The 19,160-nt window shown below is 43.7% G+C and overlaps 1 protein-coding gene across 1 annotated transcript in view; it reads left to right on the forward strand.

Annotated features, from left to right (window-relative positions):
• Window positions 1–17,897, forward strand: part of LOC106566158 (glutaminase liver isoform, mitochondrial) — a 47,789-nt gene extending 29,892 nt beyond the window's left edge. Inside the window, exons 15-18 of the mRNA XM_045691954.2 lie at window positions 7,117–7,178; window positions 7,387–7,463; window positions 7,734–7,797; window positions 14,601–17,897. Of these exons, the coding sequence (XP_045547910.1) occupies window positions 7,117–7,178; window positions 7,387–7,463; window positions 7,734–7,797; window positions 14,601–14,763 (366 nt within the window). The 3' untranslated portion in view covers window positions 14,764–17,897. The remainder of the gene's footprint in view (window positions 1–7,116; window positions 7,179–7,386; window positions 7,464–7,733; window positions 7,798–14,600) is intronic.
• Window positions 17,898–19,160: the final 1,263 nt, after the last annotated feature.

Genomic DNA, 19,160 nt, shown 5'->3' on the forward strand with positions numbered 1-19,160 from the left:
CATTAAAATGCAAATCAATTTATAACATTTTTGACATGCATTTTTCAGGATTTTTTTGTTGTTATTCTGTCTCTCACTGTTCAAATAAACCTACCATTAAAATTATAGACTGATCATTTCTTTGTCAGTGGGCAAACGTAGAAAATCAACAGGGAATCAAATACTTTTTTCCCTCACTGTAAAGTGAGGTTTAAGTTTGCTTTTGTAATGATGTGTCCTATGAATGGTTATGTAGCTGTGTCCTATTAATGGTTATGTATCTGTGTACTATGAATGGTTATGTATCTGTGTACTATCAATGGTTATGTATCTGTGTACTATGAATGGTTATGTATCTGTGTCCTACGAATGGTTATGTATCTGTGTCCTATGAATGGTTATGTAGCTTTGTCCTGTGAATGGTTATGTAGCTGTGTCCTATGAATGGTTATGTATCTGTGTCCTATGAATGGTTATGTAGCTGTGTCCTATTAATGGTTATGTATCTGTGTACTATGAATGGTTATGTAGCTGTGTACTATCAATGGTTATGTATCTGTGTCCTACGAATGGTTATGTATCTGTGTCCTATGAATGGTTATGTAGCTTTGTCCTGTGAATGGTTATTTTGCTGTGTCCTATGAATGGTTATGAATCTGTGTCCTATGAATGGTTAGGTATCTGTGTCTTATGCATGGTTATGTAGCTGTGTGCTATGAATGGTTATGTATCTGTGTACTATGAATGGTTATGTAGCTGTGTCCTATGAATGTTTATGTATCTGTGTAATTTGAATGGTTATGTATCTGTGTACTATGAATGGTTATGTAGCTGTGTCCTATGAATGGTTATGTATCTGTGTAATTTGAATGGTTATGTATCTGTGTCCTATGAATGGTTATGTAGCTGTGTCCTATGAATGGTTATGTTGCTGTGTGCTATGAATGGTTATGTATCTGTGTAATTTGAATGGTTATGTATCTGTGTCCTATGAATGGCTCCCAAGTGGCGCAGCGGTCTAAGGCACTGCATCTCAGTGCAAGAGGCGTCACTACAGTCCCTGGTCCGATTCCAGGCTGTATCACATCCGGCCGTGATTGGGAGTCCCATAGGGTGGCGCACAATTGGCCCAGCGTCGTCTGTGTTTGGCCGGGGTAGGCCGTCATTGTAAATAAAAATGTGTTCTTAACTGACTTGCCTAGTTCAATAAAGGTTAAATAAAATATATATATATTTTTAAATGTATCTGTGTACTATGAATGGTTATGTATCTATGTCCTATGAATGGTTATGTATCTGTGTCTTATGAATGATGATGTATCTGTGTCTTATGAATGATGATGTATCTGTGTCCTATGTATGGTTATGGTTATGTAGCTGTGTACTATGAATGGTTATATAAATCTGTGTTCTATGAATGGTTATGTATCTGTGTCCTATGTAGGGTTGCATATTTTGGGGAATATTCAGAGGTGGAAACTTCCCGTGGGAATTAACAGGAATATATGGGAATTAACGGGAATATATGGGAATTAACGGGAATATATGGGAAATAACTGGAATATATGGGAATTAACTGGAATATATGCAAATTAATATTAATACCATTTAAATGTAGATGATTTGCATTGGATATATTTACCATATCATATTCAGACAGAAACATAAACCTTTTACCTTATCATAAGTAGACATAATTGCAAATGATTAAATCCTTCCAATAGAAAAAAAATTAAAATTGTTTCGAATTGAACTTTAATTAGATGAGTTGACTCTTCACATGGGATGATTTCACTGAACAACAAAAGAAAGGGAATATTGAATGATCCCCAATGATCCATCGCATCTCCCAAAAACGTTTTCAACATTCATCTGTAAAATGATAGTCTACAAACTAAAGCTTTGGTGGTCTTCCTCTCAGGCTTCCATGTCTTCTCCCTGGACCTCCTCAATGTCCACCTCTTGAACATCAGACTCTGAGGCCTCATCTTCACTGTCACTTTCCAACCTTGTTGAGGATAGCATGTTGTCAGTCTCAAAAAAACTCAAATATAGACCGGATGGCCACCAATTTTTCAACCCTTGTATTGGTCAGCCTGATGCGTGCGTGGTGTGTGTGTTCCCAAACAAGGACCAGTTGCGCTCTGAGGCGGCTGATGTTGGTGGGATTTGGAGGATGATGGAGGCAACAGGGGAAAGAGCCTCAGAGCCACAAAGTCCCTTCCACCAGGTGGCTGATGAGATATGTTGGCAAGACTGCCATATTGCATCTCCATCCCAAAGCCCTTGCTTGGAAGTGTACTTCGCCAGACTGCCAAGAACCTTGCCCTCATCCAGGCCAAGGTGGAAAGACACAGTAGTGATGACACCATAGGCCTTGTTGATCTCTGCACCAGACAGGATGCTCTTGACAGCATACTTGGGGTCCAACATGTACGCTGCAGCGTGTATGGGCTTCAGGCAGAAGTCTTCACGCTTTTTGATGTATTTTAGAACTGCAGTTTCCTCTGCTTGGAGCAACAGTGAAATGGGCAGGGCAGTACGGATTTCTTCTCTTACATTTGCAAGCAGAGTCTGAACATCAGACAGGATGGCATTGTCTCCCTCAATCCGTGCAATGACTACTGCTATAGGTTTCTGGAGTTTCAGGCTGCTTGCCACTCTCTCCTAAAATACATCATCCAGGAGGATCCTCTTGATGGGGCTGTCGATATTGACAGACTGTGATATGGCCATTTCTTGGAGAGACTCCTTCCCCTCCAGGAGACTGTCAAACATGATGACAACACCACCCCAACGGGTGTTGCTGGGCAGCTTCAATGTGGTGCTCTTATTCTTCTCACTTTGCTTGGTGAGGTAGATTGCTGCTATAACTAGATGACCCTTCACATACCTTACCATTTCCTTGGCTCTCTTGAAGAGTGTATCCATTGTTTTTAGTGCCATGATGTCCTTGAGGAGCAGATTCAATGCATGAGCAAGCAGCACAGCCAATGGGTGTGATGTGAGGGTAGGACTCCTCCACTTTTGACCAAGCAGCATTCATGTTCGCAGCATTGTCTGTCACCAGTGCAAATACCTTATGTGGTCCAAGGTCATTGATGACTTCCTTCGGCTCATCTGTAATGTAGAGACTGGTGTGTCTGTTGTCCCTTGTGTCAGTGCTCTTGTAGAATACTGGTTGAGGGGTGGAGATGATGTAGTTAATTATTCCTTGCCCACGAACATTCGACCACCCATCAGAGATGATTGCAATACAGTCTGCTTTCTCTATGATTTGCTTGACCTTCACTTGAACTCTGTTGAACTCTGCATCCAGCAAATGAGTAGATAAAGCATGTCTGGTTGTAGGGGTGTATGCTGGGCGAAAAACATTCAGAAATCTTTTCCAATACACATTGCCTGTGAGCATCAGAGGTGAACCAGTTGCATACATACCTCGAGCAAGACGTTCATCAGCATTTCTCTGACTACGTTCCTCCATTGAGTCAAAAAAACCTTCTGATTCCAAGAGGACCAGGAGCTGTTGCTATCGATAAGGTGTCTGATTCATCATTTTCGCCTCGAATAGAAGTAGATGGACTTTAGTCAGAGGTTGCTTGTTGTGAGCGCTGAGGGAACTTTATGCATTTGGTCAGATGATTCTGCATCTTTGTTGCATTCTTCACATATGATTTGTCACAGTATTTGCAAATGTACACAGCTTTTCCTTCTACATTAGCTGCAGTGAAATGTCTCCACACATGAGATAGTGCCGTGGCATTTTCCTGTAAAGATTATAACTTTTTTTTTTAAAACAACAAATACAATTCCATGTACAGATAAATAGTTAGATTAACTCCTTTGTAAGATAAATGTTTTAAAATGAAACATGTATGGAAACAGGTGAATTAACACTCCTCAGTTAGCAGCCTCAAGCAAGCTACAAAACCCAGATGGTAGCAAAAACTAACTAGCAGAAATTGTTAACAAGTTAGAAATGATTTAAACACATTTTGCTGTAGGCTACTATTTACTAGTTAACAAAAAAATCATGTATGTCATATAAAATATATTCACCCCACCCAGTATTGTAATTAAAACTTACCAGAAAGCATGTAGTCCTTGGCTCAGACAGTGTAGTAGTGTGGGCTCAATAGCATCTCATTAGTGTGCAAGATCTTGAGAATCAGCTGTACATGTGATGGAAGAGTGCACTGCACGCGTGATGGAAGAGTGTACTGCACGCGTGATGGAAGAGTGCACTGCACACGTGATGGAAGAGTGCACTGTGCATGCAGAGGGTTGCAATTCCATTGAATTGGGGATAGTTTAATCAAAATATGCCACAATACCTAGAATCGCCTTATGTGTATCCCACAAAAAAGGTTCAGTGTTATAAGTGTCACGGGTGTCGTATCGATTGGATCAAAACGCAGCGGGAACGTGTAAACTCATCTTCTTATTTTATTAAAGAGGGAAAACAAAAGAAACACGTATGCAAAAATAACAAACGACACTAAACAGTCCCGTCAGGTGCACGAACACAAAACAGGAAACAACTACCCACAAATCCCATAGAAAAAACACCCCTTTTAAATAGGACCTTCAATTAGAAGCAACGAGGAGCAGCTGCTTCCAATTGAAGGTCAACCCAATAAACACCACATAGAAATAGACATACTAGAACTAACATAGAAATAGACTAACAAGAACATAGCCCAACAAACCCCGAAACACTCTAAACAAACACCTCGTGCCACGCCCTGACCAAACTACAATAACAAACAACCTCTTTTACTGGTCAGGACGTGACAGTACCCCCCCAAAAGGTGCAGACCCCGGAAGCACCTCACACAAAAAATAATAATAATAAAAAAAATAAAAAAATAAACCTAACTAAAGGGAGGGAAGGGAGGGTGGCCACCGTCACCGACGGTTCTTGTGCTACACCTCCCCTCCCCAACCTCCTACTACGGAGGTGGCTCAGGCTCCGGCCTTACTCCCCAACCTAACCTGTCCACCCGCTCTAAATGCTTATTATATTTTACCCCTCCCGAAGTCTCTGGACTAAGGTGCATCGCTGAAGACCTCGGGCTGATGCGCGTCGCTGGAGACCTCGGACTGGAGGGCGACTCTGGCTGCGCCGGTTCCGGACTGGAGGGCGACTCTGGCTGCGCCGGTTCCGGACTGGAGGGCTGTCTCTGTCGGTTCCGGACTGTGGGCTGTCTCTGTCGGTTCCGGACTGTGGGCCGTCTCTGTCGGTTCCGGACTGTGGACTGTCTCTGTTGGTTCCGGACTGTGGGCCGTCTCTGCTGGTTCCGGACTGTGGGCCGTCTCTGCTGGTTCCGGACTGTGGGCCGTCTCTGCTGGTTCCGGACTGTAGGCCGTCTCTGCTGGTTCCGGACTGTGGGCCGTCTCTGCAGGCTCCGAACTGTGGGCCATCTCTAGACGGGGCACTGTCACCGGAAGCTCTGGACGGGGCATTGTTGCCGGACACTCTGGACGGGGCACTGTTGCCGGACACTGGACGGGGCACTGTTGCCGGACACTGGACGGGGCACTGTTGCCGGACACTCTGGACGGGGCACTGTTGCCGGACACTCTGGACGGGGCACTGTTGTCGGACACTCTGGACGGGGACTGCGCACTGAAGGCCTGATGCGTGGGGCTGGCTAAGGAGGCGCCAGACTAGGGACACGCACCACAGGGCTAGTGCAAGGAGCAGGAGCAGGACGAGCTGGACTGGGCTGATGCACTGGAGGCCTGGTGCGGGGTGCTGGCTTTGGAGGCGCCAGACTAGAGACACGCACCTCAGGGCTAGTGCGAGGAGCAGGAACTGGATACACCGGGCCATGAGTAGGCACTGGAGGTCTGGAGCGCACCTCCTGCACAACCCGTCCTGGCTGGATGGTAATAGTAGCCCTGCACGAGCGGAGTGCTGGCACAGGGCGAACTGGGCTGTGCAGAGGCCTGATGGTTGCCGTGCGTAGAGCAGGCGTAGGGTAGCCTGGGCCTAGGAGGCGCACTGGTGGCCAGATGTGCTGCGCAGGCATCCTCCTTCCAGGCTGGATGCCTACTCTAGCACGGCACTTGCGAGGGGCTGGGATCGCTCGCACCGGACTGTGCGTGCGCATGGGCGAGATCGTGCGCACTTCCGCATACACCGGCACTCTTCTGATCCGCTGCTCCCCATAATAAGCACGGGGAGTTGGTTCAGGTCTACTGCCTGCCCTAGCCAATCTCCCCGTGTGCCCCCCCCAAAAGATTTCTTGGGGCTGCCTCTCAGACTTCCTTGCTAGCCGTGTCCCAGCATAGCGTTCTCTGTCCTCTTCAGCCTTCCTCCATGGTGACTCACCCGCCAGTATCTCCTCTCTCCTGGCTGCCTCCACCTGTTCCCATGGGAGGCAATCCCTTCCGGCCAGGATCTCTTCCCACGTGTAGGATCCCTTGCCGTCCAGGATGTCCTCCCATGTCCAGTCCTCTTTACAGCTCTGCTGCCGCTCCTTCCTCCGCTGCTTGGTCCGTTTGTGGTGGGTAGTTCTGTCACGGGTGTCGTAGGGATTGGACCAAAACACAGCGGGAACGTGTAAACTCATCTTCTTATTTTATTAAAGAAGAAAAAAAAATAAACACGTATGCAAAAATAATAAACGACACTAAACAGTCCCGTCAGGTGCACGAACACAAAACAGGAAACAACTACCCACAAATCCCATAGAAAAAACACCCCTCTTAAATAGGACCTTCAATTAGAAGCAACGGTGAGCAGCTGCTTCCAATTGAAGGTCAACCCAATAAACACCACATAGAAATAGACATACTAGAACTAACATAAAAATAGACTAACAAGAACATAGCCCAACAAACCTGGAAACACTCTAAGCAAACACCCCCTGCCACGCCCTGACCAAACTACAATAACAAACAACCTCTTTTACTGGTCAGGACGTGACAATAAGCAAACTTTTTTGATGAATTTAAGCAAAATTCCCAAAATTCCAGTGCTTAACTTCCCATGGAAAATTGCCTGAAAGGTTCCGGAAATTTACCGGAAAGTTTCGGACTCTTTGCAACCCTAGTCCTATGAATGGTTATGTATCTGTCTCCCAGTTTCCCATCCAGTCTAAGTTGTATTTATCTCTGCTATATCTGTAGAACAAGTCTGTGGTGAACTTGATGTTTGCGGCCTACAGTGGAGATGTATCAGCCCTCAGAAGGTAAAAGAACCATCATCTAGGAGGTTATATGTAGAGACCAACCTGGTTATTTAATTAATGCAAAGTAAATGTATTGTTCGTTTTACTACTTGTCACGTGCTGTAGATGGCACTCTCTCCTAGCAAGAAATCCTTCACAGTAAACCTCTTGGAAATGAGGAATAATATGTAGAATATTGCTCCTCTCGTCTCCTATCCTGTCCTCTCAGGTTTGCTCTGTCATCGATGGATATGGAGCTGAAAGACTATGACTCTAGGACAGCTCTACACGTGGCTGCCGCAGAGGGTGAGCTACAATCCATTGGTGGCTCCTAATTGCTATTATGTCTTATAATGCATCATAGTGATGTTACCGTATTTAAAATGTAATAAAATGTATGCACTCTACTGTAAGTCGCTCTGGATAAGAGCGTCTGCTAAATGACTAAAATGTAAAAATGTTACACCTACCTAGTTGTTATGACAGCTTTTAGCAAGTGTTATAATGCGCTAGAAGTGTATCATAAGGCATTATGTGTGTGTGTTACCCCTAAGATACATAGTGTTTTGTCCTCAGGTCATGTGGATGTGGTACGGTTCCTAACAGACACCTGCAAAGTGAACCCCTTTGTGAAAGATAGGTACTGTAGCATTCATTCATCCACCCCTCATTAATTCATCCACCCCTCCATTAATTCATCCACCCCTCATTCATTCATCCACCCCTCCATTCATTCATCCACCCCTCTATTCATTCATCCACCCCTCTATTCATTCATCCACCCCTCATTCATTCATCCACTCCTCCATTAATTCATCCACCCCTCTATTCATTCATCCACCCCTCTATTCATTCATCCACCCCTCAATTAATTCATCCACTCCTCCATTCATTCATCCACTCCTCCATTAATTAATCCACCCCTCTATACATTTATCCACCCCTCTATTCATTCATCCACCCCTCATTCATTCATCCACTCCTCCATTGATTCATCCACCCCTCATTCATTCATCCACCCCTCCATTCATTCATCCACCCCTCATTCATTCATCCACCCCTCCATTCATTCATCCACTCCTCCATTCATTCATCCACTCCTCCATTGATTCATCCACCCCTCATTCATTCATCCACTCCTCCATTAATTCATCCACCCCTCTATTCATTTATCCACCCCTCTATTCATTCATCCACCCCTCATTCATTCATCCACTCCTCCATTGATTCATCCACCCCTCATTCATTCATCCACCCCTCCATTCATTCATCCACCCCTCATTCATTCATCCACCCCTGCATTCATTCATCCACCCCTCCATTCATTCATCCACTCCTCCATTCATTCATCCACCCCTCCATTCATTCATCCACTCCTCCATGCATTCATTCACCCCTGCATTCATTCATCCACCCCTCCATTCATTCATCCACCCCTCCATTCATTCATCCACTCCTCCATTCATCCATCCAGCTATATCATTCTCTGTTGACTTAGCCTCCAACCTACAGTCGTGGCCAAAAGTTGTGAGAATGACACAAATATTAATTTCCACAAAGTTTGCTGCTTCAGTGTCTTTAAATCAAATCAAATCAAATTTATTTTTATATAGCCCTTCGTACATCAGCTGATATTCTCAAAGTGCTGTACAGAAACCCAGCCTAAAACCCCAAACAGCAAGCAAAGCATGTGAAAGAAGCACGGTGGCTAGGAAAAACTCCCTAGGAAAAACTCCCTAGAAAGGCCAAAAACCTAGGAAGAAACCTAGAGAGGAACCAGGCTATGAGGGGTGGCCAGTCCTCTTCTGGCTGTGCAGGGTGGATATTATAACAGAACATGGTCAAGATGTTAAAATGTTAAAATGTTCATAAATGACCAGCATGGTCAAATAATAATAATCATAGTAGTTGTCGAGGGTGCAACAAGCACGTCCGGTGAACAGGTCAGGGTTCCATAGCCGCAGGCAGAACAGTTGAAACTGGAGCAGCAGCACGGCCAGATGGACTGGGGACAGCAAGGAGTCATCATACCAGGTAGTCCTGAGGCATGGTCCTAGGGCTCAGGTCCTCCGAGAGAAAGACAGAAAGAGAGAAAGAGAGAATTAGAGAGAGCATATTTAAATACACACAGGACACCGGATAAGACAAGAGAAATACTCCAGATGTAACAGACTGACCCTAGCCCCCCGACACATAAACTACTGCAGCATAAATACTGGAGGCTGAGACAGGAGGGATCAGAAGACACTGTGGCCCCATCCGATGATACCCCCGGACAGGGCCAAACAGGCACGATATAACCCCACCCACTTTGCCAAAGCACAGCCCCCACACCACTAGAGGGATGTCTCCAACCACCAACTTACCGTCCTAAGACAAGGCCGAGTATAGCCCACAACGATCTCCGCCATGGCACAACCCAAGGGGGGGGGGGGGCGCCAACCCAGACAGGAAGACCACGTCAGTGACTCAACCCACTCAAGTGACGCACCCCCCGCATGGACGGCATGGAAGAACACCAGTAGGCCAGTGACTCAGCCCCTGTAAAAGGGTTAGAGGCAGAGAATCCCAGTGGAAAGAGGGGAACCGGCAAGGCAGAGACAGCAAGGGCGGTTCGTTGCTCCAGCCTTTCCGTTCACCTTCACACTCCTGGGCCAGACTATACTTAATCATAGGACCTACTGAAGAGATAAGTCTTCAGTAAAGACTTAAAGGTTGAGACTGAGTCTGCGTCTCTCACATTGGTAGGCAGACCATTCCATAAAAATGGAGCTCTATAGGAGAAAGCCCTACCTCCAGCCGTTTGCTTAGAAATTCTAGGGACAATTAGGAGGCCTGCGTCTTGTGACCGTAGCGTACGTGTAGGTATGTACGGCAGGACCAAATCGGAAAGATAGGTAGGAGCAAGCCCATGTAATGCTTTGTAGGTTAGCAGTAAAACCTTGAAATCAGCCCTTGCCTTAACAGGAAGCCAGTGTAGGGAGGCTAGCACTGGAGTAATATGATCAAATTTTTTGGTTCTAGTCAGGATTCTAGCAGCCGTATTTAGCACTAACTGAAGTTTATTTAGTGCTTTATCCGGGTAGCCGGAAAGTAGAGCATTGCAGTAGTCCAGCCTAGAAGTAACGAAAGCATGGATTAATTTTTCTGCGTCATTTTTGGACAGAAAATTTCTGATTTTTGCAATGTTACGTAGATGGAAAAAAGCTGTCCTTGAAACAGTCTTGATATGTTCTTCAAAAGAGAGATCAGGGTCCAGAGTAACGCCGAGGTCCTTCACAGTTTTATTTGAGACGACTGTACAACCATCCAGATTAATTGTCAGATTCAACAGAAGATCTCTTTGTTTCTTGGGACCTAGAACAAGCATCTCTGTTTTGTCCGAGTTTAAAAGTAGAAAGTTTGCAGCCATCCACTTTTTTATGTCTGAAACACAGGCTTCTAGCGAGGGCAATTTTGGGGCTTCACCATGTTTCATTGAAATGTACAGCTGTGTGTCGTCCGCATAGCAGTGAAATTTAACATTATGTTTTCGAATGACATCCCCAAGAGGTAAAATATATAGTGAAAACAATAGTGGTCCTAAAACGGAACCTTGAGGAACACCGACATTTACAATTGATTTGTCAGAGGACAAACCATTCACAGAGACAAACTGATATATTTTCGACAGATAAGATCTAAACCAGGCCAGAACTTGTCCATGTAGACCAATTTGGGTTTCCAATCTCTCCAAAAGAATGTGGTGATCGATGGTATCAAAAGCGGCACTAAGATCTAGGAGCACGAGGACAGATGCAGAGCATCGGTCTGACGTCATTAAAAGGTCATTTACCACCTTCACAATTGCAGTCTCAGTGCTATGATGGGGTCTAAAACCAGACTGAAGCGTTTCGTATACATTGTTTGTCTTCAGGAAGGCAGTGAGTTGCTGTGCAACAGCTTTTTCAAAATTTTTTGAGAGGAATGGAAGATTCGATATAGGCCGATAGTTTTTTATAATTTCTGGATCAAGATTCGGCTTTTTCAAGAGAGGCTTTATTACTGCCACTTTTAGTGAGCTTGGTACACATCCGGTGGATAGAGAGCCGTTGATTATGTTCAACATAGGAGGGCCAAGCACAGGAAGCAGCTCTTTCAGTAGTTTAGTTGGAATAGGGTCCAGTATGCAGCTTGAGGGTTTGGAGGCCATGATTATTTTCATCATTGCGTCAAGAGATATAGTACTAAAACACTTTAGTATCTCCCTTGATCCTAGGTCCTGGCAGAGTTGTGTAGACTCAGGACAATGGAGCTTTGGAGGAATACCCAGATTTAAAGAGGAGTCTGTAATTTGCTTTCTAATGATCATGATCTTTTCCTCAAAGAAGTTCATAAATGTATTACTGCTGAAGTGAAAGCCATCCTCCATTTGCGAAGGCTGCTTTTTAGTTAGCTTTGCGACAGTATCAAAAAGAAATTTCGGATTGTTCTTATTTTCCTCAATTAAGTTGGAAAAATAGGATGATAGAGCAGCAGTGAGGGCTCTTCGATACTGCACGGTACTGTCTTTCCAAGCTAGTCGGAAGACTTCGAGTTTGGTGTGGCGCCATTTCCGTTCCAATTTTCTGGAAGCTTGCTTCAGAGCTCGTGTATTTTCTGTATACCAGGGAGCTAGTTTCTTATGACAGATGTTTTTAGTTTTTAGGGGTGCTACTGCATCTAGGGTATTGCGCAAGGTTAAATTGAGTTCCTCGGTTAGGTGGTTAACTGATTTTTGTCCTCTGACGTCCTTGGGTAGGCAGAGGCAGTCTGGAAGGGCATCAAGGAATCTTTGGGTTGTCTGAGAATTTATAGCACGACTTTTAATGCTCCTTGGTTGGGGTCTGAGCAGATTATTTGTTGCAATTGCAAACGTAATAAAATGGTGGTCCGATAGTCCAGGATTATGAGGAAAAACATTTAGATCCACAACATTTATTCCATGGGACAAAACTAGGTCCAGAGTATGACTGTGGCAGTGAGTAGGTCCAGAGACATGTTGGACAAAACCCACTGAGTCGATGATGGCTCCGAAAGCCTTTTGGAGTGGGTCTGTGGACTTTTCCATGTGAATGTTAAAGTCACCAAAAATTAGAATATTATCTGCTATGACTACAAGATCCGATAGGAATTCAGGGAACTCAGTGAGGAACACTGCATATGGCCCAGGAGGCCTGTAAACAGTAGCTATAAAAAGTGAGTGAGTAGGCTGCATAGATTTCATGACTAGAAGCTCAAAAGACGAAAACGTCATTGTTTTTTTTTTTTGTAAATTGAAATTTGCTATCGTAAATGTTAGCAACACCTCCGCCTTTGCCGGATGCACGGGGGGTATGGTCACTAGTGTAACCAGGGGGTGAGGCCTCATTTAACACAGTAAATTCATCAGGCTTAAGCCATGTTTCAGTCAGGCCAATCACATCAAGATTATTATCAGTGATTAGTTCATTGACTATAACTGCCTTGGAAGTGAGGGATCTAACATTAAGTAACCCAATTTTGAGATGTGAGGTATCACAATCTCTTTCAATAATGGCAGGAATGGAGGAGGTCTTTATACTAGTGAGATTGCTAGAGCGAACACCGCCATTTTTAATTTTGCCCAACCTAGATCGAGGCACAGACACGGTCTCAATGGGGAAAGCTGAGCTGACTACGCTGACTGTGCTAGTGGCAGACTCCACTAAGCTGGCAGGCTGGCTAACAGCCTGCTGCCTGGCCTGCACCCTATTTCATTGTGGAGCTAGATATTTTTGTCAGATGTTACTATGGAATACTGAAGTATAATTACAAACATTTCCTAAGTGTCAAAGGCTTTTATTGACAATTACATGAAGTTGATGCAAAGAGTCAATATTTGCAGTGTTGACCCTTCTTTTTCAAGACCTCTGTAATCCGCCCTGGCATGCTGTTAATTAACTTCTGGGCAACATCCTGAATGATGGCAGCCCATTCTTGCATAATCAATGCTTGGAGTTTGTCAGAATTTGTGGGTTTTTGTTTGTCCACCCACCTCTTGAGGATTGACCACAAGTTCTCAATGGGATTAAGGTCTGGGGAGTTTCCTGGCCATGGACCCAAAATATCTATGTTTTGTTCCCCGAGCCACTTAGTTATCACTTTTGCCTCATGGCAAGGTGCTCCATCATGCTGAAAAAGGCATTGTTCATCACCAAACTATTCCCGAATGGTTGGGAGAAGTTGCTCTCGGAGGATGTGTTGGTATCATTCTTTATTCATGGCTGTGTTCTTAGGCAAAATTATGAGTGAGCCCACTCCCTTGGCTGAGAAGCAACCCCACGCATGAATGGTCTCTGATGCTTTACTGTTGGCATGACACAGGACTGATGGTAGCGCTCACCTTGTCTTCTCCGGACAATCTTTTTTCCGGATGCCCCAAACAATCGGAAAGGGGATTCATCAGAGAAAATGACTTCACCCCAGACCTCAACAGTCCAATCCCTGTACCTTTTGCAGAATATCAGTCTGTCCCTGATGTTTTTCCTGGAGAGAAGTGGCTTCTTTGCTGCCCTTCTTGACACCAGGCCATCCTCCAAAAGTCTTTGCCTCACTGCGTGCAGATGCACTCCCACCTGCCTGCTGCCATTCCTGAGCAAGCTCTGTAATGGTGGTGCCCCGATCCCGTAGCTGAATCAACTTTAGGAGACGGTCCTGGCGCTTTCTGGACTTTCTTGGGCGCCCTGAAGCCTTCTTCACAACAATTGAACCGCTCTCCTTGAAGTTCTTGATAATCCAATAAATGGTTGATTTAGGTGCAATCTTACTGGCAGCAATATCCTTGCCTGTGAAGCCCTTTTTGTGCAAAGCAATGATGACGGCACGTGTTTCCTTGCAGGTAACCATGGTTGACAGAGGAAGAACAATGATTCCAAGCACCACCCTCCTTTTGAAGCTTCCAGTCTGTTATTCGAATTCAATCAGCATGACAGCGTGATCTCCAGCCTTGTCCTCGTCAACACTCACACCTGTGTTAACGAGAGAATCACTGACATCATGTCAGCTGGTCCTTTTGTGGCAGGGCTGAAATGCAGTGGAAATGTTTTTTGGGGGGATTCAGTTCATTTGCATGGCAAAGAGGGACTTTGCAATTAATTGCAATTCATCTGATCACTCTTCATAACATTCTGCAGTATATGCAAATTGCCATCATACAAACTGAGGCAGCAGACTTTGAAAATTAATATTTGTGTCACTCTCAAAACCTTTGGCCTCGACTGTACAGTAACAACATCTCTTAGCTAGCTAACATCTCTGTGCTATCTAGACTCACTATATATCCCCAGCCTCATGCCTTATTTCTCCATCTCATTCTGTCCTCTGTGGCTGTTATCTTTACTCAAAGGTTAGTGCATTGAGTAACATCTGACATTGTTCTGTCTCATCTCTACCACCTCCCTCCAGGTGGAGCAGCATTCCCCTGGATGATGCCCTGCAGTTTGGCCACGGTGCCGTGGTGAATGTCTTACAGGAGTACCAGGTGGCCTGCCAGGAACAGGACAGACTACCAGTGGCTGAGATCATACCCATCCCTCCCAAACTAGAGACTGTAGAAGGCATGGTCTGAACAGGGACCGTATGGATCAAGCTCCCCCATTAGGAGTGCTGATCTACCATCAATTTTGCGTAATGAAATAGATAATTATAGACATTGAGTACCTGATCCTAGATCAGCACAACTACTTGATAAATCATTAGGCCCCAAACGGAAGAAAACGTTCTGAAACATGGAGGGACTTCAAGTCCAATAACAAACACTCATAATAGTTTTCAGTTGCAAATGGTAGTGTCCGAAGTGGCACTCTATTTTTTTAGGCCTTTAGTGCATTCATTTTGGTTAGTAGTGTGTATAAGTAATAGGGATGCCATTAGGGATGCAACCCTACATGCTTAGAAAAGGTGTCTAGAACCTAAAAGGGTTCTTCGGATGTCCCTATTAGAGAACCCTTTGAAGAACCCTTTTTGGTTCCAAGTAGAACTCTTTTGGGGTTCCATGTAGAACCCTTTGCACAGAGTGTTCTACAAGGCACCCAAAAGGGTTCTACTTGGAACCAAAAAGGGTTCTACTTGGAACCAAATATTTTTTTTACCTGGAACCAAAAATAACCCTTATGGAACCCTTTTTTCTATGAGTGTAGTGTTATTCCTTCCACCTTGTCTCTCTGACATCTCTTGAGTCCCTGGGTGTGTCCCAATAATATCTCCTTCCTCCTGAAGTGTACACTTGTTCACTACGTCCCACAAATCTAAAAGCATTGGATTGGTGGAGGCTATTGTTACTTCCACAATAGCAATTTTGCCAGCTACGTTATTGGACGGTATACACACTATACTAGTAAGCCTAGTTGGACAAGGCTGAATATGCACATGATCAAAGTTAGAAGGAGCCTAAATATTAGTTATTTAGTGGGAAATGCATTGATTAAAATATGACTAAAACTACACAAAAATGATCCAGTTTTAGTCGACTGATAGTTTCTAAAAGGATGAAATGGCAAAAATTGGACTAAGACTAAAAGCTATTTTAGTCAAAACACAAAAAATTAAAATAAAAAAAATGAACACTGCTGGTTACCAGTCTGTGTGCCATCAAGGCTTAACACGTTTGGCACGACCAGGAGTGGACATGATAGCACAAACACATCTGGGACCAGGCTACATATTAACAGGCGAGTTGTGTGTTTTCTTTAGCGAGTGGGCCTTTTTGCTAATTAACAACACACAGCTGGCCTGTCAAGAAACAGCTTTGTCGTTCTCGTCTGTGCACTTGGTGTTTATGTGTATGCTGCATCAGAGAGTGCCTTTGGCTTTGCGGTTTACCGGTGAAGAATAGCACGTTGTTGATACATTAGCTGAGGTTGTGCTACAAGGGCGCAACAGACAGACACTTAATAAGATCCAGTAATAATGAAGGGTTCTCAGATATCACGGTGTCTGTTGTTTCAGTAATAATGAAGGGTTCAGATATCACGGTGTCTGTTGTTTCAGTAATAATGGAGTTCAGATATCATGGTGTCTGTTGTTTCAGTAATAATGAAGTTCAGATATCATGGTGTCTGTTGTTTCAGTAATAATGAAGGGGTTCAGATATCACGGTGTCTGTTGTTTCAGTAATAATGGAGTTCAGATATCATGGTGTCTGTTGTTTCAGTAATAATGAAGGGGTTCAGATATCACGGTGTCTGTTGTTTCAGTAATAATGGAGGGGTTCAGATATCACGGTGTCTGTTGTTTCAGTAATAATGGAGTTCAGATATCACGGTGTCTGTTGTTTCAGTAATAATGAAGGGGTTCAGATATCATGGTGTCTGTTGTTTCAGTAATAATGGAGGGGTTCAGATATCACGGTGTCTGTTGTTTCAGTAATAATGAAGGGGTTCAGATATCACGGTGTCTGTTGTTTCAGTAATAATGGAGTTCAGATATCACGGTGTCTGTTGTTTCAGTAATAATGAAGGGGTTCAGATATCACGGTGTCTGTTGTTTCAGTAATAATGGAGGGTTCTCAGATATCACGGTGTCTGTTGTTTCAGTAATAATGAAGTTCAGATATCACGGTGTCTGTTGTTTCAGTAATAATGGAGTTCAGATATCACGGTGTCTGTTGTTTCAGTAATAATGAAGGGTTCTCAGATATCACGGTGTCTGTTGTTTCAGTAATAATGAAGTTCAGATATCACGGTGTCTGTTGTTTCAGTAATAATGGTGTTCAGATATCACGGTGTCTGTTCTTTCAGTAATAATGGTGTTCAGATATCACGGTGTCTGTTGTTTCAGTAATAATGGAGTTCAGATATCACGGTGTCTGTTGTTTCAGTCATGTCTTTGGCTTCATTGAGTACCTGGGGCTCAGTTCCAAAATCCGAACTAACATATAACTTATTAACATACAGTATAACTTAGAGTGAAGCAATGTGTTGGGCATGCATTCTAAGTGGTGTGCTAGAATGGACATTGGGGACGTAACTGGGTTTTATTATATTCAGTTACTTATTTCTAAAAGTATGTGCCTTACTTTCTTTACCTTTATACCTTTTGTAGTTTATTAGAAATCAACTGTACGTCCATGGATGTTATACATGGATCAATAAATGTAGTTTGTCAACAAATGTGGACTGTTGAAACAGAGATATGAGAGAAACTGTGACGTACAGCATGTCTCTGACGTGAAATCGAGCACGTCTGCAAACATTGAATTAGACTTTGTCTAAATACTGTATTTCTCAAACGTAAATAAGAAAGTGTATTTCCTAATACCTGATTATTTTATTGTGGGTATTCTTTAGCAACACTGTGTGTGTGTTTTAACTTGTTCTTCACCTGAATTCATCACCATTTTTATGTCGTGGTTATTAAAATGTATGCAATATGAAAGAGATTATCTATTAAACATTTTCATGTTTTCACCCCCATGGGTAATGTTATGGAAATATATATAAGGGGATTTCCTATGTAGGGAAAAATATACTTGTTGACAATGAAATTTGTTTTCAATAGATCTCAGACTTTGTGTTTTGATACAGATGTTTATTTTCATTCAGTATACAGTAGGACATTTAGCAGATGGAGAGGTGGAGATGTTGAGTTCTGAGGCGACGTGACCAGGCCAGTGGCCAGCTCTGTTCACCGTTGTCTTGGTCTCATTGCCACATTTCCAAGTCTTGTGTTATTGTGTTGGAATAAATATGAGAAAGCCAGAAATCGAGGTCCCTGCTGTATATGACTGTTCTCAACCTCAATCTATGATCTCTAGGAGGAAAAGAACTACAGTTAGCTGTATAAGCGTTTCTAAGTGCCAGTCGGTGGATTGTGACTTATTGAGCGTTGTATTTTAAGTTTACGAATCATACTGCATATTTTGGAATTCTACGAGTTCACATTTACACAATATTGGCACTTATCTGCTAAGGAAAACAGTGGCCATGGGAGCTATGGTTCCTCCCTGATCTACAGTACATATCATATACAGTGTGTTTCGGAAAGTATTCAAACCCCTTGACCTTTTCCACATTATTCTGAAATGGATCAAATATTGTTTTTACATTCAGCAATCTACACACAATACCCCATAATGACAAAGCAAAACCAGTTATCATTTTTTTTTGGCAAAAAAAAAAAAAAATGTAATCAAATAGAAATATGACATTTATTTTACTATTTAGACCATTTACTCAGTACTTTGTTGAAGCACCTTTGGCAGCGATTACAGCCTCGAGTCTTCTTGGGTATGACGCTACAAGCTTCGGCACACCTGTATTTGGGGAGTTTCTCCCATTCTTCTCTGCAGATCCTCTCAAGCTCTATCAGGTTGGATGGGGAGCGTTGCTGCACAGCTACTTTCAGGTCTCTCCACAGATGTTTGACCGCGTTCAAGTCTGGGCTCTGGCTGGGCCACTCAAGGACATTCACAGACTTGTCCCGAAGCCACTCCTGTGTTGTCTAGGCTGTGTGCTTAGGGTCGTTGTCCTGATGGAAGGTGAACCTTCACCCCAGTCTGAGGTCCTGAGCGCATTGGAGCAGGTTTTCATCGATCTCTCTGTACTTTTCTCCGTTCATCTTTCCCTCAATTCTGACTAGTTTCCCAGTCCCTGTCGCTAAAAAACATCCCCACAGCATGATGCTGCCACCACCATGCTTCATCATAGAGATGGTGCCAGGTTTCTTCCAGACGTGACACCAAAGAGTTCAATCTTAGTTTCATCAGACCAGAGAATCTTGTTTCTCATGGTCTGACAAATCAAATCAAATCAAATTTATTTTTATATAGCCCTTCGTACATCAGCTGATATTCTCAAAGTGCTGTACAGAAACCCAGCTTAAAACCCCAAACAGCAAGCAAAGCATGTGAAAGAAGCACGGTGGCTAGGAAAAACTCCCTAGGAAAAACTCCCTAGAAAGGCCAAAAACCTAGGAAGAAACCTAGAGAGGAACCAGGCTATGAGGGGTGGCCAGTCCTCTTCTGGC

Source organism: Salmo salar, chromosome 12 (assembly GCF_965601325.2).
Source record: "Salmo salar chromosome 12, fSalSal1, whole genome shotgun sequence".
Lineage (NCBI taxonomy): Eukaryota > Metazoa > Chordata > Actinopteri > Salmoniformes > Salmonidae > Salmo > Salmo salar.